The following is a 20,929-nucleotide window of genomic DNA, read 5'->3' as shown; positions in this document are numbered from 1 at the left end:
TTCTTTTCTCGAATGCAGTGAAGTTAGGTTTTTGACAATTCAACCGCAAGTTTTGACGATAAACGTGAAATATACGTTTACAATATTTATTATTTTATCAAGATATATTTTATAATTTGTGCACTTTAACTAAAAACCATCATGAATACCAATAAATTTCGTCAAATGGAAGACGAAATGAATCGGTAAGAGACTAATAAACATTATTTTAAAACCTAACCTAACCCGTTGTTTATTTCAGGTTTGAGGCCGAAATCTCGGGTCAAACGTTAATGAATGCAGCTTATTCCAATACTTTCGGACTACCGGGATTTGGAAATATACCCCCGCCGCCTGCACCACCTCTCCTTATTCCTCATCAAGTGAAGCAAGTTAAAAAGTCGACGTCGCATAATGCTTATGATATGTATTCCCAACCAGCAGTAGCTCAACAGGCTGTAGTTTCTGCAAAACCTACTCTTTATACAGCAGCAACTAAAGCTGCACAACAGTCTGCCCTAGCTAATTCAACAAGTTCTTCATCAACAACGACAAATCAGTCATCAGTTGATTTTATTGCTTTACAGTCAGAGGTAGAAAAGAAGTTAAAAAAATTGAAAAATGAGAAAGTGAGTGCGGAATTAGCTATATCACAAGGTATATTCATAAAGTATGTGTAGTTCTTTGTTTTTAATAATTAATGATTGCAGGAAAAGCAAGTAGTGCATTACAATCATTTGGACCAGACGACTATAAACGAAGGGGCAGTAAAAATAGGAAGTTGATGCGTACTGCTGGCGGGCAAGTGTGGGAAGATCTGTCATTAACTGATTGGCCTGATGATGACTTTAGGATATTTTGTGGTGATCTAGGAAATGATGTCACTGATGAACTGCTTACTAGAACTTTTAATAAGTATCCTTCATTTAATCGTGCTAAAGTTATAAGAGATAAACGTACAAACAAAAGTAAAGGATATGGTTTTATTAGTTTCAAGGACCCAGCAGATTTTACAAAGGCCATGAAGGAAATGAATGGTAAGTGTTAGTGACTATTAATTATTAACTTCATTTAGGCGTCCTTTGTAGTTGGTATAGTAAATATAATGTAAATTAATGCTGATTTCATAGTATCTCATTAAATATGTGTTGTTTCCTTAATTTATGCTATGTTTGGTAAATTCAATTCACATACATGTTCATTTGGTATAATCTGTATGTTTAACCACCTACATTTAGAGCTGCAACAGGTGAATACTCAAAGGGAAAAGCTCAAAGATAAACAGGAATTAACTATTTACATAAACTGAAGCTTCAAACAGAATGATTTAACGCTCCACAACACACTAAAGTGATTCATATTAACTAATTGATTTCAAATTACTTCTAAACTTGCTACCTATATAGAAATGATTAAGTGGTAATAGCTAATCTACAAAATAGAGTCAGTTTAAAGGTACACTTGAGGTTTCGTTGAAAACGAAAATTTTTTTGGTGTTTTTTGAAAATTACAATTTTTCAGCAATGTTTGAAACAGATATAAATGCAGCAGTGATTACATGACAACATAGTATTGAGAATATTGTAAAATTGATATTTATAACATTTAGTTTCCACACTTCTCAAGAGATGGCTGCTTTTTTTTTCATTAAATTGTTTTCTTAAATATTTGGAAAGAAACTTTAATTGAAAATGAATTTCTATCTATACAAGTGACATTTTTATGTTTTTTGAGATATTTCGCGTGTAATATCAACTACTAAAAATTGATTTTAATTTTTTAGAATGGTTTTGAAGAAAACCGTTTTACAAATGATAGTTAAAGGTGTAGAAAACAATTTTTATTACACTGCAATGAGTATTTAAATCTGATACAAGGCTAAATTTTAAGGTTTATATCATGTAGAAAAACCAGCTGGTTTGAATATTCTTGTTATTGTTACAAGTAAGGGTGTGGGGACAAAAAATCTGCACAAATTTTAATTCACCGAAAATCGAGTTAGCTTTGAGAAAAATGACGGTTGACGTTATAACATTTTTTTACAGTTGTTAAAAATTGTTATGCCTAGTTCCTCTTGAAAGTTTCAATATTTTTTGTAATAATGGAACACTTAAATGAAAATGATCGCCGATCTGTGATTGCCGAATTTTATAGAAGGCATATGCATTTAAAAAAGTCATTCACCCTTAATCACTTCTTCCAAATGGGGATATCAAAAAGGACAACTTATAGTATTTGCAGAAGAGTAGAGAATGGGAATTCGGTAGAACGACAAGTAGGAAGCGGAAGACCAGCAAGAAAAATGTCCCAGAAGAAGAGAGAAGTCTTAGTCAATCAAAGTCACGGTAAACTTGGTGTTTCACTAAGAAAGATTGGACGGAAATTTAAAATTGACAAAAAGTATGTTAGCAACATATTAAAGGAGAATAATGTCAAACTTGCAACACGAAAATCCGCCCCCAAATATTCAGAAAAACAAAAGTTGGAACAGAAACGAAAATTAAGGCATCTTTCTGAATCCGCTTTTTCCCCCTCAAATGGAACTGAAATAATCATCGATGACGAATCCTACTTCACTTTTGATGGTAGCGATACTGCTAACAATAAACATTTCTATTGCAAGGAAGGAGAAGAAGTAGATGATAAAGTGAAATTCAAAGGTCATAAAAAATTTCAGTCCAAGTTGTTGGTCTGGTTGGCCATTTCTTCACGTGGACATTCTACTGCGTTTATTTGCCCACCTGGAAATTCTGTTAATGCAGATATTTATGAAAAACAGTGCATTAGGTCTCGACTTGTCCGCTTTATAAGAGAAAAGCATTCGGATGGCAATTTTGTATTTTGGCCAGACATGGCAACAGCTCATTACGCAGCTAACGTTATTGCTGCATATAATGAGTTAAACATTCCTTTTATCCCTAAGGACAAAAATGTTCCCAACGTACCTCAACTACGCCCAATTGAACGTTTTTGGAGAAACCTAAAGAGGAATGTGTACGAAAATGGATGGGAAGCCTCGACACATGCAGAATTAAAGAAGCGTATACTGCTGAAAATACGGCAAACAAAAATAACGGCTTTTACAAATTTAATGCGCCGTGTTAAAACAAAAATTCGTAAAGCAAGTAGATATGGTACAGAATGTGTTCTTTAAAGTTGTTTTTATAAATGTTGTTGATCACGTTATTAATACCTGCTTTTATAATACAGTTATTCTAGTTTGAAATTTGTGCAGATTTTTTGTCCCCACACCCTTAATTAAATATTAAGAAAATTCGACACGATTTTGTTTAATGTGCCTTTAAATTATAAAAGTTTAGGCCAGTGCTCCGGATTTTTTTTTTTTTTTATACTTTATCTTCTTTTAATGTCTGGAGTAAATGATATTCCTTTTTTAATAACGATTATATGTTACATCATTCTTATAGAAGGTCACTATAGTTCAGTGATATAATTTTTTATTAAAGTGTTCAATTATTATTGTAGACAAATTTAGTAATACAGTTATTTAAAAACAAAATTTTGTAGATAATGGTTTAATTAAAATGTTATAAATTGATAGCTAAATGTGCATAATATCGACGTTCCAGGTATACATATATTACCAAGTTTATTTTGTCGTGCGCTGAAACAACGAAATATTTTATTACATTTTTTCGTTATATGTTGCTGGAGTCAATTATACTGTTTGTAACTTGAGTGAATATTCTCAGTTGACAAGCTTTTTCAGCGTCTAGAAATTCCATTTTTAAAGGTAATTTCTGTTACTGACGGTGCTGAATTTACTTCTGAAAATTTTACTAATAATGTTCATTTTGTTACGGAAACGAAGATATTAGTTTTTCTTTTTTTTTGTATTTGTATGCAAGTGAAATTTCAAGAGTCACTTACTTAAATCGCCAAGGATTAAATATAGTATCTAACTATGCCATCAAATCACTTGCATGATGGGTAAATACGTTGATTGGCTACACTAAATATATTTTAACTGTAAGAACAACTTTGTGGGGTATTTTTTATTCCTTTTTCTGATAGCATGGGAATTCCTGCAATAAGTTTTGAAATAGGTAATTAAAACATTCGTAGAAATACTTATATACAGCAAATATTTGTGGGGAATTTCTGCATACATACTGATATTACGAATTAATCTTGTTAATTCTAAGATTTTTAGATTTGCATTATCACTTTATTATTATTTGTTTCTGTGCGAAGTATCGTTTGCTATGTTTGAAATATTTTGTGAAATTTAATTTTTTTGTAAACGCTTTCTGCTTTTTACATCGTGTGGTTTTTAATATTTATTTTATTTCATTTTCTAAAATTTTATACGAATTTACTTAAATACATAAAAATTGAATTACTACATAGTGTCTTTCGAAAAAGTCAGTTATGTAATGTTGTAGAATTGTCCAAACTTTGACTTTTTTAGTCCATCTTCATAAAGTTAAAAGTATGGGTGCGTTATTAAACCACAGTTAAAGGAGATGTTCAACTGCACATTTAACGCAAGATGCACTTTTTTAGACGACGTCCTCAGTTTTTTAGTTAATATGGTAATGTTGAGGTACACTTCAAATTTCAGAGTAATCGGTTTTAGAGTTTCGGAGATCAATTCTCGAACAAAATAGCCGGAAACTCCAAGAAAACTCGGAATTAGACTTTGTCAAAGTAATCCGATTACCTATAGCTTCAGAAGTAAAAATTGTATCCTGCGATCCAGCCAAAAAATAACAAGGTATTGACTATAGATTAAAATAGCTTACGTTCATTATGGTGCAGATTGTCATCACCCTGTCAATGACAATTAAAAAAAAAATGGAAAAAATGCAGTGTTTATCCGATAACTAATATACAATGAACCGTGTACACAAAAATATTGAAACCAATAATTATGCCAAGGGAAGATTGAACTAAAAATTAGAAAAAGGCTTCAATTATTATTAAAAAGTTGCGATAAGATCTATAATACATAATTCAAAATGCATATTAAAAAAAAAACTATAATTAAGATCAAATATAATCGTCTTACTTTTGTGAATTCTAAATATAAAATAAAATGTTGAATGTAGAACAGCTAATCATTTAAATTCGCGTTATGACATTCAATAGTAATCGTAAACGCGAATTACACTCGGAGGTGGTTGAAGACACCTAATTATAGTGCCCTAGAGGCATGTAATCATAAAAGTATCAAATAATCTGATAAGTGTTGCTGGATAGTTTGATAAACAAAACTGTACTTACATTATTATATAAACCTTGGAAAAACCCTACATATTTACTTATTATTCAAGTTCCATATTTGTTCGCGAGCTCAATTTTAATTGTTTGGGCCGTACTTGGTCTAGTTCTGTTTAATTAGTTTGTTTGTTAGACATATGTGACCTGAATATGCATTATTTTGCTACTATATTTCCGTAATTTTAAAGCATTCACGGAAATATATTTACAGAAGAACAGCCTATTGAGTTTTGTCTTAATTCAAATTCCTAAAGCAAAAGCACTCTATTTTTAACGTAGTTCTCTATTTAAAATTTAATTAATTTACATTACAGAAACTTCACCAGCTATTTAATCGATTTTGATGTAGATAATAATAAAATTTAATTTTGCTCAAATGAAATCTAAAACTTCGTATTCCATTATTCGACCTGCGTTCAGTGTTGTAATGCTCAAGCGAAAACTTCCAGTGGTAGAAATTTCTGTGTCGCATCGTCTCATTTATTCCCAAGCGAAATAATAAAGTTTTATTTTTATTTATCTTCAGTATCTTTTAGTTCACAAGAGACTTGTCAAATACAAAAAGTAATAAATGACGGTAAAATAATCAAAAACAGTAAGAAACGATACGGTTTTTGTTTTTATGGAGGATGTATGCTTACAGAGGATGTTCAAGAAATTGAATTTCTAAAACATTTTTTACCCCACAAACGTTGGCATTATGTGAACTGAGTTTAGTCTTGTGTAGATAATGCCAATGTGGTTAGCGAAACGCGTGGATAATTTTTTATGTTTTTCGGTATGTGCGTATTGTACGAGCGATTAAAGATTAAAAAAAATGATATGAATTGTTCTCAGTTTTCTCATAAACGGTCCGCTTAATTTTTGTAAAATTCTGACTAGACAGTCATTTTATGCTTTATGTTACACTGTTTATACCAACATTAATATTATTAGACGTTATTTCAAAAAAATCCATGAATCTTTATCGAATAATGCTTCCCTCGATAAAAAATATTTTATTACTTATTTCAGTAATGTTAATGTTCGTTTTTAATTTTTATTTACCAACCTCAAGCTATAGAAATTATGTTGTCCATAATTTGTAGACATATAGTATTTTGTAACATTATAAAATGTATGAGCCTAATTCTTTTTCTAAAATTCTGGCATCCAGTAACATTATGATTACAAAACTGATATACTGATCTTTACCAAAATGTTATCGTTTAAAAAAAAAAGTTCAATAAATATTTTTCGAGAAACTTGTTATTTTCTAAATAAAGTATTAGTTTAAAAATGTATAGGTTATATTATGATTATGTCATGTCCATTGTGTAAACTGTTACAATTTGGATCATACACATATCGAGTTCAAGTTGCTACTGTTCTTGAAAACAGATCTTCAACATATCGTTTGCAGTGCCAACCGTTAATTACATTTTTTTAGAAGATCTGCAAATACATATTCTCTTAAAATTAAATAAATTTATACATGAACTGAAATTGGTTTATTAAATCCTCAAAATTTTTGGCACTTAAATTCTTGTGGCCAGCGTATAAAAAAAGACAGTATATTGCTTGTTCTAAATTTTGACCCCACTAATGTTTTTGGTTCTAATTTCTATAGTTAAAAATGTTAGATTTTTGAAATGTCGTCTTTGTTAAAATTGGTATTAAATGCGATATTTAGCTTAATCTGTTTTGTGGTTAATTTTTATTTTCTGTGGAAATCTCTTACGAATTGTTACGTTGTCTTTCCTGCAAAGAAAAATAACTACAAGAAAATGAGACGAGATTTATGTAAATTACAATAATTTCTTGACGCAGCGAAACTTTTCGTCGTTTTTATATGAGTAATAATATGACAAAAAAAAGAACTAGAAATTCAAAGTTAAATAATTTAGGAACACAAGTTAAAACTGAGTACCAAAGGGAAATAAGTAAAAGTGGGGTAATAAAAAGTATTAACTCGATATAAATAAGACGAAGAACTGAAAACTAGTGCGTGGAAAAGAGAAAGTTTGTTGTGAAAACTCGGCGAACAGGAACTTGGAAAAAGTTTAAACAGAAAAAAAGTCGAACGTGTTCACAAATTTTGCAAAACACTTTTATCAATAAAAAATCATTCTCTTTGATCTCATCTCTCCTTATTTACTCCAATGAAATAGCTATTTTTTATGTGTTTACCTTTATTAATAGTTAATCCACATCGGACTTGTCACACGTATAAAATAATAAATACCTAAAACTAACATACATTAAATTAATCACGAGAGGTTCAGTCGGGTAAGATGCCATGACGGGGATGAAACCAAATTTAATGAAAAATCACAAAGCGAACAAACTACTTCTTCCCTAGCGGCCCCCAGCCGTAAGAAACAAATAGCTGCGGAATGACGGAGTGCGGTGTCCTACTCAGACTTTTCTGTCGCATCGAGGTTCTCACTTGGGGTAAACTTTTCCGCTGGCTTTTGGAGGCGGTCTGCGGCCGGATGTTCGTCTCTACGGTCGCTGGGGCTTTCGATGAAGAAAACGTCGGATTCATGTACAAGACGCTAAAAGGCATGCCACCGGCACCCCATCCGCGCGATATAAAGATGTCCTTCTTCGTTTCACGGTTCGAGAACCTCTTCATTTCGCTGTGCTTTTGCAAATGTATTTGGTTGCGAGTGTCGCTGATTTCTTGGTAGGGGGCACAGACACACCATTGACACAGGGTGACTATGAGGATGACGTCCAAAATCACGGCTGAATTATGCATTGCCTGAAAATAATTTCGTGTCAAAACAAATTTCACAATTATTAGAATGTCTTACTTTCGAAAGTTGAAAGTAAAAGGCGGAAATTGATTGGGGGTTGGATGCGTGTATTCTCGTGTACGAGACGCTAGTAAGTAAGCTACTTGTTCTCGCAACATTTATATCTTTAAAAAATAATGTATAAACGGTCACGCTAGATGGCAATCTGTTTGTGGACCATACACGTGAATTCAGAGTGAAAAATAATTCTTTATTAACGGACGGACGCTCCTTATCGCAATATTATTATTTTTAGTGATAGAGTTCTAAAATAGAATACGATTCTTGCATTTTTTGGAAGAGTGGGGCGAAATATGTTATGGTTTGTACGTTGCCAGACGTTTTCCTTGTTACTTGTTTATCACTCATTAACACTGATATTTGAGTTGTTTGAAAATATTTTCCTTTAATTGATTTGGCGCAGAAAAATAGATTGCTTTCAGAAAGTAAATAAGCTGTGACGCAAGATTTTTTCTTGACTGCATGGTATCACCACATCAGAAAGCTTATAATATGTAGGTATTCGGATGTCATTGATTACCTTTTATTATTTATTATGTGAATAAAAAAAAAGGTTACGATTTGTGTATACCTTTGATGTACTGACTAATTAGAAGTCAAATATATCTGCCACTAGTATTTTTATTTCCTGAGCGTAAGCTAAGAAAGTATAGTAATCGAGTCGAACGGGTGACTTGCCACTTTCATATTTTCTAAACGTTTCATGACCGCTACAATGCGAAAAAAGTGATCTCCTTACGTACACATCTTTATTTTGACTTATAAAAGATTATCATAAAAAAATAAAATTTGCAAAATCAAATCTTATAATTTTTCGAAAAAGCTCGATTTGTTCTACTGTACTTCAGGAGAGAAGTTCTGTCGGAATAACCTTCGACCAATTTTTTTTGTCTTTGAAATGGGTTTAATAAGAAAATAGATGCAAGCTATGTCTTATGAAGAATATCTAGATGTAATATCTAATATGGTAAAACAGTTGTGCAAATTTCCTTTGTTATAATTAGGGATGTATCGACTAGTGGCCGACCGGTCGGATAAGCCGACTATTCGGCCATTTTTCATCGTCGGCTACAGTCGGCGACTAGTCGGCTAAACAGCCGACCGGTCGGCTTTTTTTATTAGAATTAAAATAGTATATAAAACAATTAAACCAGGTTTACAGAACCTCAATTGAATATTTAATTGCGATTTAATTTTTAACCCCGCCTTAAAGTACCATGTGACCGACTCTACGCCAATCAGACGTCGCTAATGGCCTTGTTAAATGCGCGATCAACTTAATCGCAGTTAAAATATTGTATAAACTGGCCCTAAATTGTGTTATTCTCTATTTTTGTACTGAGTTACTAAAAAAAATTAAATGTTAAAATTATCGAAACAAATTTAATACATTTTTTGGAAAACAAAGGAACTTTAGTTATTCCTGTTATTAAAATTGTATGAACAACAGTTCCCACAAAATCAGGTGTTCAACCTGAGCGCATTCATAATAATTGTATAAATGTAAATACTTCCGATCTTTCGGCTACCTGCCCTACGCTCCTACATACTTTCTCTTTTCCCTTCTAGAATTTTCTAAACTCCTTCTTTACCTACTTCCACCTCTTCGAAACCGAGCTTACCTGTGTACCATTTTAAACACCCTTCCCTCTTCTCCCTGGCACTCTCAAACAGTAAAGAACGAAATAAAATCTGAAAACCGTACCGTCGCTTTTAAATCACCAACAATACCCACAAAATAAAACAAATTTTTAAGGTAGTCAGAGAAATAGAAAAAAAAAACATACTGTCTGTCGCATTTATAAACCGGTTTTAGCAAAGCCGAACAGTCGGCCGACTAGTCGGCTTTTACTGGCCGAACAATCGGCTAGTCGGCCAGACCTACAGTCGGTACATCTCTAGTTATAATTATTTGATGATAATAGTAAACTGAGCCAATTCTTTCATTTTCTTGTTTTTAAAATTACTTTACCAAAAAAAAGACGTATACAGTAAGAGAAGCATCTAGAGAGTTTTATACGTGGCCTCCTCCGTACGTTTTGTTGCTATAAGAGTTTAAAGGCGGTACTGAAAGCAAAGCGTTTCTATTGCACTTTTTCAAGAAATAAGCGACGTTCGCAATGATACAGTTTTGACCGTCTCTTAACTTTTGCTCAGACCCCAGTAGAAAGTATAGTCTGTCAGATACTACAAGGTTATATGGCTGTTGTAAAATTAGGGTATTGTGAAAACGACAATGGAACAGTTAATAACACAAACCCACAGTTGTAAATTGTGTTTGTGTTGGTTTAATGTACCAAAATTGTTTAAGCGGATTACCCAACAGTAGGCAAGATATTGAGACAAATTCTTGGATTGAACCGATAACCAGCCGCACAAAAGGAATTATAAGATCCCATTCTTAAGTTTAGTGGGACCATATAACCTTGTAGTATCTGACAGACTATACGTATAGTTCAGGGTAGGTAAATTGAAATTACATTGTAAATACTGCCACGCAGTTTTTGCTCAATAAAACGTTAAAGTATGTACCTACTTTCCTTCCATATCACTAAAATCGGTTTATATCAGCTGTATTCCCGACTCAAATATGTTTAAACTACTGAATATTTTCCACAGAAACTAACATTTTAAGAAGAGCTAAATCGCTGTAGCAATGATGTGTTGTTTGTAGTTAGAATACCAAAGTTTTCAACATGGTGATTTAAAGCATGACTTTAGACTTTGATTTCGAGGATTATTTTAATAAATACATTGGTGATATTAAAAACTTGAAAAAGACGTCGTAGAAAAGGTGACATTTCTTGAGGGAATTTCTTACACTAGAATACAAACCAATTTTCAACATTTCCTTGAGCGCCTTGAGCGGAGAGAAAATTGGCAAACTTTTTTTTAAATAATGATCACAGTTGGAGAATGATCAAGTTTGTTATACGTGTATATTGCCCTTAAAAGTTTTAGAAGCTAGAATAACTAATTTGATTCGCTGTGAAAAAATCAACGAAGTTTTGTTTAACGCTGAGTTAGACTAGTTTTATCAATATTTTCTCAAATTAAATGCAGTATTTATAAGCGAATTACAGATTAATTCGTTTATTCAAAGTGTGTTTATATTTTATAATTCATAACTAGATCTTTTTATTGGATTTTGGACGATGGAATAAAAACAGTGAAATTTTCCTAGAGGATATTAAGATTATGGTTTTATCACGGTTCAATGTGACCTGTATTTTTAGTTCTTTGGTTATACCTTATGAGTAGCAAATTTAAATTCTATCGTTGTTTAACAATAAATTTTACAATTTTATCAGGGTAAAAATAAAAAGTTGAAAAAACATTAAAACTGATGTATTTAAATACATTTTAAATTGTACAGTTCTGTACAATGTAGTAGCGTACGTTTGTAAACATTGTAAGCGGAACATAAAATGTTTACTAGAACAATATTTTAATTACTTTAAATAATAATGATTTTTAGAAACAAATTTATATAAATGTATTGTTGTAAAATATTGTTAATGTGCGAAATTGCCCTACAAAGTTTTTCAAAACATTTTGTGTGGTTTCAAAAATATTTTGAAAAAGCAGTAACATTATATTTAGTAGCAAGATACAAAGAAATGTGGCAGACAAAGTTTATTACTTTGAAAAATTCTAGTAATGCAGTATTTAACATAGTAGTTCAGTATCATACGTGAAGTTTGTTGATTAATAAATAATTCTATAAAATTTGAAATCCCAAAAAATATAATGCGAGATTGTAAAAAGTGATGGATAGAGTTCATTTTTGTTAGAATTTTGTAACCAACCGCAGTTTGTTTAAAAATGTCTAATGGTTTTTATGTATGAAAAATTAGCAGATGTACTGTTTAACTTATTTTTCTTAATTCTGAACAAATCTCTTAATTTTCGCTATTGTTTCAAATTCCGCCAACAAGAACAAACACTGTTTATTAAGTATTAAATTCAGCTGACATTTCATGACCCTCCCCATTTCCCTCGGAATATGACCGAACTGAGTTCTGGTGTTAAAAACTAAAAAACTTTTGGAAGAAATTACTAGGTAAGCTCAACAAAAGAAGTTTATGCATGTATCCCGACTGTGTCCAGTTCAACCCTGTTCATAAATTTGAAGACATCTTTATAAATTTTTCCTTCAAACTGTAGTAATTATTTAACATTGTCGCCAGAACTTGCGTATAATGATCAAAAGTTTTAATTGCCCGATTTTATTTTGTTTGGAACTGTTTTTAATGGAGTTTGCCGTTGTAGAAAATATTAACAAGCTTAAACTTCCGCTTAAAAAGTAGGACACATGTATTGTACGTACTAGCACTGAGAGGCAGAAATTTCACCGGATTTTGTATAATTTTTAAATATATTGATCTGTTCGGATTAATTTTGAAGTACGATACTCTTAAGTTTAAATTTGGCAAATGTAAACAAAAAGTAATATCTCATTTTGCCGTTAAAAAAGCTACGCTATGTTGACAGAGATACAGTGTTTGTATTATACAGTAGCCAAATAGAAAGGGAGGCATTATAAAGAGCTTTTTCAGAACTCTTTAAATTGGGAATCTTGTTAATTTATGGTAATAATACGGTACCTGTGACAGAAAACGGCAGTAAAAATGGCAGAGCTTTCTTCTCTTATGAATTATTTGAACGCTTTTTATTTAAAATACATATTTCGTATTTTGCTGCATATTTAACGTACATCAAAATGGCTTTAGTTTTAATGTATTAAATTAGATTTGTTTAGAACTTGTAATTTCTGACTAGGTTTAACAAGCCAAAGAAAACAATTTTTTGTATTAAAAACGAGTAGAATAATATCACACGTCAAAGTTCAAACTAACTTTTGAAACTCATTGTCCAGAATTTTATGTTGTTGGTGTGCTAAAAATACTTTGAGAAAAATATTTGTTATGATAAATGTTTTACGTAATAGGTAGATATTAACCAACAATATTTTATTACCAATTGATAAAAAACATTTTTTATGACACTTCACTACTTACATTAAGTTTGTATCTCCTTTTATTACTTATTAAAGCGAGGTCATTGTAGCATTAATCAATTTTTAAAATAGTGCAGGTCAGACAAAATTATTGCTGAATTTCGTAGAAATTAAAGATTTGCTCTGACGCCTACAACTGAGCAAAAAAACAAATTTAATAGTCCTTGATATGTCTTTATTTAGGTGTAATAGATAATTCGTTTATGATTAAACATTTGTAATAAGGTCACTTGAAGGTTTAAGATCAAAAACACGTGGAGAAACAACAAATGAATCTTGTCGATTTCGAACTTTAATACTAATAAAAATTGCAATACAACATATAGAAACATAATATTCTAAGTAAGGCGCAATTTCAGTTTCAAGTATGCTTGAATTCCTGTGTCGGTGTGTGTTTTACTAACAGGGTATAAGCCTCATGTGCATTTTTAAAACAACTAATACACAAGAACTTCGTAGTGCTGATCACGTGATCGAAGGAATATTTCAGTAATTTAATTATTTCATTTTTCCTAGTTGGAAATATACATAGATAACGTAGTTTTGATAAAAGTGGTTAATTCGTTATGGATAGTTTTATACGTAATAATTATTAACTACTATAAAAAAAGACTTGTAAACATTATTTGCAATATGTTATCGATCACCATATACGGTTTACACAATGATATGACGTCCTTAAGATGTCGTCCAGGCACGTTTTTTAAACATAACAATGTTTCAAAATATGTTGACACTCTTGATCAGAATTATTTTAGTATTTACAACTTTTATTGTTAAGAAGTAAATAGGGTTCCATAAAACAGTGGCTTTAACTCAAAATTCTTTAATTTCTTATTTTCCACGTGTTTATGATATTATTGATATTCTGAAGGTAGTTGTAGGAATTATCAAAAATAAAAATAAGAGAGTACCAAGTTCGAATAATATTTTTAATGTTATAAGGAAGCAGACGATCATTTATTTAGGATTCATAATTACGTCTTGTAACCGGCAGTTTTTAAAAATTTTGGTGGTGCATGACGAATGGAAAAGTTGCGTTTTCTTAATCGGTTATTATGTCATATAATTTTCCGCTACCTTCACATTTTGATAAAATCAAAATGTTCGTAAACACACTGTATTGAAATTAACTGTATAGTAACAACTGAGTCATGAAGGATGGCCTTTAAAAGCCACCGTTTACAGATAAAAACTTACAAAATATGTAATATTGAAACAGCAAGGTGACACAAGGCTATCAGATAATCAAAACAATCAAAATTATTTAAAATTCCGAAAATCTGACGCACATTCTGATAAAGCCTGATCAGAGATCACCATTTTTCCTTGAATGTCGTGGGTTCTCGGTTATCCCCGATTTTTCAGAAATAATTGTTGCAGACGTCTGAAGCTAAAAATAACTGAATTGTCTTTATCGGTCGTTGTTTAAAGTCACAAAATGACCCATTTTTCTCGTAAACAAATTTACGGAACTAAATTGTTCCAGCTTCCGTTGTTTACGAAATTCGACCGCTTTAACTGTCTGTTTAGATTTGATTCGTTTCGTTACCAACTTGGCTAATCAACTAGCATGTCGGATTAGGTTAAAAATAAATTTACCTATGCTGGTGACGCTCGTTGCGTTAAATGGAAATAAAACCACCGAGCTACCTCATTTTCTAATGACTACAACCTAGACGCTATATTAAAATTGGTTTCCTCGTGCTTGCTCAACATTCATCTAATTATATTCTGTAAAAATTGGTCTTGTCGTTTCTCATTATATCGTGTAATTATAGTTTAATGCATCGTTATTTTTTTGTCTGTCGTGGTTAATTGTTTACCCGTTTGCTAAAAATAAATCAGTATCTTTCAAACAAAAAGTCATAAGGCTAATAGTAGCTATTTTTGAGTTCAAAGGACATGTCAAGAGGTCGTATGAAATAAATGTTTTGTTGTCGTCGTGACTCCTCGCGTACACCTATTTTACGCATCAGCTTGTTTGTTTTACTTTTTTTATATATATACACTTAATTATGTAATAAACAACACTGCTTTACTCGATGTCGCCTTACTAATTTTTCACTAGAGAATTAAGCGTAATGAAATCATTTACAGTCTGAAAGTGTTGATCAAAGTAAATTTACGATTTAAAGGTGAAATTAATTAATGAAGGCTTCGTGATGTTTGCGCTCTGAAAATTAATTCGCTTCAACCTCCGGATTATTAAAAATTTATAATGAGGAATAAAGGAGTGACTCAAGATGCAAACGACTGCCAAATTATTCTTCTTTCCATTTTTATTGGTATTCTAATTTAATTTAGTAGCACGGCGCATCCGCCATTTTTCATTTTGTCGGTGTCGGTATTTAGAAAAATAACTGGTAATTATTTCCGTTTGCTTAATGAACTGAAATTTTATAAACGTTTCCAATAACTTGTCAATTTGAAATCAATTTAAAAAGTAATTGTGGAAGCGAAGTGACTAATGTTTGGTACGTATATTTTTTGGAGTGTGAGTACATTCAACTCGACACTTGCGTGGGAACAGAATTTAAATAAGAAAAATTCCATTTGAGAAAATTGATAATGAAATATATGTTTGATGTTTACTTGTTTTTATGTAGAAACATTCCAATAAAATATTGGGTTGGTAGCTGTCTGGAATATTTCAATTTGCAGTTCGTGCAAGGAGTGAATTTATTTCTAAAGAAATATTTGAAATAACTGAAAAGCATTTATTACTTTAAGAAATTGTTTTCTTCTGAGATAATTATAAAGTCGGGACAAGGTTTTAATTTTTAGAATATTTTTATTAAGCGACTGAAATTAATTAATTTTCGTATTTTATTCAGTTTGGAATGGATTTTTTCATGATCATTAATTAGCCAATTAAGATGTACAGTAATTTTCCATTTTTTTTCTTTATTTGTTCATGTGCCATATTATGTTAACAAAAATGAGGTTCGTTTGAAAATAATTTTATATAACACAACGAAAATTAATTTGTACTAATTTTTTACGAATGGAAGTGAAAAGTCAATACTTATTAATGGAGTTCGACAGGATGTTTTTTCTAAAATTTTGTTTTGGCTGCGGGTTGTTTTTTTTATTTAATTTTTTTATTGTGACAAATAAAAGATCAAATATGAGTATATTACAAATATACGGTTGGCCAATACCTTGACTTGAAAGGATTTTACACTTAAATTTAATAAAGGTGAAACTTTATTCCCTAATAATTCTACAATAAACTCGTAAAGGAAAAGAGCAAAACTGAAAAAAGTTGGTCTAAATTTATTTAGACAGAACATATTTCGCATCAAAAATCAAACATTCAAACAAATTCAATGTCGATGAGGATGGGATTCAAACTCACACGCGGAGACTTCAAGTTGCTCATATTCAGCGCCCTAAATCACACGGCCACCGACCTGCTTGGCTCATACGTGAAAACTATCTAAGAAACATTTTGGTAAATAAATATTTATGTTTAAAAATCAAGGTGGATTCATAAACCACAAGTACAGTACAAAAGTAGTGGAGAACCATAACGAATTAGAAAATTTATTTTCTAAAATAAAAAAGTTCTGCGATGGCATTTAGCCGTGATAGGTCCAAGCAACAGCAAAAGCCTGATTTTAAATTAATTATAATCTGTCATGCGATAACTCATAATTTAAAAAAAAAACACATTTCGTGAAATTTATTAAAAAATTAATTAAACGGCATTTCATATGGTAACTTTGCGACTGTTAATGGTGAATGTTTCAGAGGTTTATTTTTTTTTTTAATGCGAACGAAATGAAAATAACAGAAAATTAAGAGGAGTTCTCAAAGCGTCTCTTAATTCTTTACAACTTTTCCCCCTACAAGCTCCTTGGAAGGTAATTAGGGAAGCAAATATTCCATTTATTTAAATTCACACGTAAAAGTCCTATGTATCAAAGTCAAATCACTAGCGGCTATAAATTTATTACAAAATTATTGGTTCAAAATGTAATAAATAAATTGCTGAATGCTAAGTTAATAATGTTATCCCCTCGCGCTCGCTCATTCCTCGCTTCAATTTATTCTCACGGTTTTCTAAAGAATTCGAACTTTACTAAAGACTTTATGTCACGTTATCGACGTTATACTGAATCAAGAATCACCTACACATTCTGCGTTTTCTTAATTTCGTTTCCACATCTTACAGCAGAATCGTTGTATTCATGAGGCAGTCGCACATGTATTTATTTTAATCATTTTGTCCATATTACTGTTTATTCAAACCGCTGAAAATTATTTTCTGTTATATGTCCCAAACTTCGGAGTGCTTGTGTTTGAATTTATATGGTTTATTCCTTTGTGTGTGTACAAATTTTGCAAAGCTTTGATCTTTTCTATAATATATAAAAAAAAACAAATAGGAGATGTAAAACCATAAGTTTTAATAGAAAATTAAACAGAACATTTTCACTTTTCCGCCGTAACTAAAGCATATTCGGATTTTTTTTATATTTATAACATGTTATAAAATTACTGCGATTTTTAGAGGTGCTGCTAATTTTTCGGTTGGCTATATTGTGCGATCGAAAATAATGTAAGGCAGTAATGCCACCCGAACCGTGACATATAAGATCGGCTCTAAATCATTTTATTTTCAATGGTATGACATGACAATGAAAGGTTATATAAACGACCATAAATCAACTTTTCAATTTTGAACAAATGTTTGCACGATTAAAAACCTATATTTTCAAAAGCAGTTGTAAGAAAAAAGACAACTTTACTTACAGTGTTTATACCTGCATAGTTTCTTCTTGAAAAAAGGTTTTCTCTTTTTGCACAAGTATAAATTTTTGCATAAAAGTAAAGTCGAAGACAGACTTGTGACAACGAAATGTCGTTTATATCAAGATTTTCAGGAGATCTGTATATTGGAAGCCAGACTCAGTAATGAGTTTAGCCACATTTTAGTGGAGTAAAAATTTAGGTTATCATCACTTATCTGTTAAGTAAAGTAATTCCAACAGTACCTATAATACTTAGGTTTAGAAACAATTTCACATTTTCTTTTTTAAATCATTACACCTCTTCGCATTATTTCTACTAGAATAGCATAAAATGAAAGCCTTAAAGTTTTGATTGAAATGCCATATGATCGAAAAAAGCCCTCTAGTAGGGCATGAAATTTATTTTTAAAATAATGATGTTGGCAACATAAACACATTCCTTGTGCATTTTGGCAGTAACTGGAACTGTTTTGTTTTTATTAATTATTTGAGCTAATTCGTCTTAAAAATTAATAAATTTTGTTATTTCATCGTCATACTTTATAACAAATTTGCTTATATTTTACGGCTACGAAGCTTTTGAACCTAATTTTTGGAAAAACCGATACAGTTTTCAGTAAACTGATGTTCATTATACCGAAATTTTATTTTTTTACTTTTACACTTTGGAATAAAATTTTGTACACACTTTTGACTGATTTACTTCTATGACTTCTGTTATTTTATTTTGACAAATTAAATGTTGACGAGTTTCACAACATTTTCTCTGCGAATTTAAATTTCTTTCAACTTTGGTCATTAATTTTTTTAAAGTTATCAGTTAGAGATACAAATTTGTTATAAATATTATTATAAATTATTTATGAGTAGTTAAAATATGAACTAAACTTTTCAGGACAGTCTTTGTCGAAACGGTTGACTATTTACTTCGAATGAAGTAACTTTTTTTATGTTATATTAATAACAATCTGTATAATTTACAAAAAAATAAAAATAGGCACAAGATACGAAGTAGGAAGCACGTTTTTAAGTCATTAACTAATTGATTGACTAATTTTTTGCGTAAAGGTCAAATTTATTCTTGAACGTTAACATGATCTTTGAAAATTATTATTGTCTGAGCAAAATGTCAGGATTTAAAACTCGGACAAAGTTCGCAGCATCATAACATACGTATAAGATGAAATAGAATTTCGCTAAGTGCTTAATAACTAAAAATCAAAGCCTCCTTTATAGACGAACATTTTATGTTCAAGATGAACATATTTCAAATTTTAATTCTACGTGACTAAAAATATTTCATAATTATTGTTTATACTGATATTTAAATAACGTAAATTTGGCTAAATAATTAAATTAATTTTGTAAGTTACGAAATTGTCCTCTTCTCTGAAGTTTAATTTTGTTTTAATAAAAAAATTTAAACAAGACATAGACATCAGTAACCATAAAATATTTACACCTAAACGGGCTATTAAGTAGAGAAAACGACTGACCTGTTGCGTTACTTGGAAGAGCAGTTACGTCTCGGCACATGGAAGAGCAACAGAGGAAATGACGCGAGGCGTTCCGACGCTCCACAAACGGCAAACTACAGCATGTGGCGCATCTCACAACCCCCATATTAGACTAATATTCTCTCGAAGATATCTTATACGTAACCCAAACGTCAGTGAAAAATTTCATAAGAAAATGCTAAAAATGTTGACCGAATTTTCCCCTTCGATTGTACAGTTGTTGGAAAACTCGTGTCGTGTTGCTGCGTATAAATTTTATCAACCTCCAATGTAAAGTAAAGTGAATTTATTAGCAAACTAATATAATAATATAAAGTTAAGAGCAATACGTTACGAACATCACGACACGAGTTATTGACATACACGACAACTTTAATACATATTAGCATACTAAAATAAGTGTTTTACTTTCAGGCCGATACGTGGGTAGTAGACCTATCAAATTACGCAAAAGTACTTGGAGGAACAGGTGCATTGACATAGTGAAGAAAAAGGAAAAGGAGAAAGCTGCATTGATAAGCATGTTGACGTCCGGGTCCGGAAGGTAAATTAGTACTAAATCGAATGTATTCTCACACAAGTTTAAATGTATATATGTGTTAACAATAAATAATTTTCGAAATTAATTAATAGGAAGTTGGAAATCCTCTGCCGCGTCTCCTTTCTCGGTAACAGGAGAAGTCAAATGTTGCTCCTCTTCAGCTTCTACTTTACCAGCTCCAGCGTCTTGATCAAAACGTTGCAAATATCCAATGATATCCATAAGACTTTGTTGGGAATCTACTATAGGTAAATCTAAGGGTTCTGGTGGTAAAAGCTCCTCTTTGAACGATGTAACAGATCTCGCTCTCCACAACGGAACAATCCCTCTGGGGTTTCCGCGGTACTCTGGACCTGCAAAAATTGCATTGTTTAACCAACACATTTTGCTCGCTGTGTTAAATTCGATATGTCAAGCACTGGGGCAGTGGAATTACATAGATATAATCGTCTCTCATAATAATTTAATAATTGACGTATTGTCTTACTGTCTAAATTCGTATCGTCGAGAGCCAGCTTATCGGCGCCCACATAGTCAAATGCGGGGTTCCTCAAGTTCACGTAAAATCCATGTTGCATGTATTTGTTGTTTTCGAAGACGAAACAGCCAGGTCCTTTGGGAAGATTTTTCTCGAATTTTCCGTGATATTTATAGCAGCCGTAGTCGAGAATCCCCGGTCCCTCCATTCTGCCTTCTTTCCAATTTCCTAATAGGCCAAATTATATTGGGTCTTTAGGGTGTTAAAAGCTTGTTACCGGTGTGAATTACATTAACTGATTTGTGTATGTAAGTGCCGTATCCATGTCTTAGTCCTTTGTACCAACTACCCTCATAAGTGTCTCCGTTAGCGTAATAATAGATTCCTTTGCCTTGTTTAAAATCGCGTTTCCACTCGCCGACGTATCTAGTGCCGTCGGGGTAAATAAATTCGCCATTACCGTATTTTAAACCTGGGAACACAGATTTCACATTAGAGTTGGTGAGGATTTTTAGCCACGTTTCTCCGAAGAGTCATGTTCAATATAAAAGATTAGTGGGACTAAAGAGTTGCAAATTGGATTTAAATG

General features: G+C 31.5%; 3 protein-coding genes across 3 annotated transcripts in view; 1 reads left to right on the top strand and 2 right to left on the bottom strand.

Moving 5' to 3' along the window:
• The first annotated feature begins 14 nt into the window (after nt 1-14).
• LOC135130617 (RNA-binding protein 42) lies at nt 15-19,947 on the top strand. Its single transcript, XM_064058021.1, has 4 exons — nt 15-185; nt 242-636; nt 690-1,016; nt 19,736-19,947. The coding sequence occupies exons 1-4, from the start codon at nt 142-144 to the stop codon at nt 19,867-19,869; spliced, it is 900 nt and encodes a 299-aa protein (XP_063914091.1). The 5' UTR covers nt 15-141; the 3' UTR covers nt 19,870-19,947.
• Nucleotides 7,377-8,187, bottom strand: LOC135130630 (uncharacterized). The gene is made up of 2 exons (XM_064058048.1): nt 8,022-8,187; nt 7,377-7,969 (listed from the first exon to the last, which is right to left on the bottom strand). The coding sequence occupies exon 2, from the start codon at nt 7,964-7,966 to the stop codon at nt 7,550-7,552; it is 417 nt and encodes a 138-aa protein (XP_063914118.1). The 5' UTR covers nt 7,967-7,969; nt 8,022-8,187; the 3' UTR covers nt 7,377-7,549.
• Nucleotides 19,901-20,929, bottom strand: part of LOC135130608 (radial spoke head 1 homolog) — a 13,241-nt gene continuing 12,212 nt past the window's right edge. Inside the window, exons 4-6 of the mRNA XM_064058012.1 lie at nt 20,618-20,812; nt 20,350-20,568; nt 19,901-20,215 (exon numbers count right to left, since the gene is read on the bottom strand). Of these exons, the coding sequence (XP_063914082.1) occupies nt 19,944-20,215; nt 20,350-20,568; nt 20,618-20,812 (686 nt within the window). The 3' untranslated portion in view covers nt 19,901-19,943. The remainder of the gene's footprint in view (nt 20,216-20,349; nt 20,569-20,617; nt 20,813-20,929) is intronic.

This window comes from Zophobas morio, unplaced genomic scaffold, assembly GCF_036711695.1.
Source record: "Zophobas morio isolate AGI-343-1 ecotype UQ-CSIRO unplaced genomic scaffold, CSIRO_AGI_Zmor_V1 ptg000002l, whole genome shotgun sequence".
In the NCBI taxonomy this organism is placed as follows: Eukaryota; Metazoa; Arthropoda; class Insecta; order Coleoptera; family Tenebrionidae; genus Zophobas; species Zophobas morio.
This window is presented reverse-complemented; position numbering and strand designations above follow the sequence as displayed.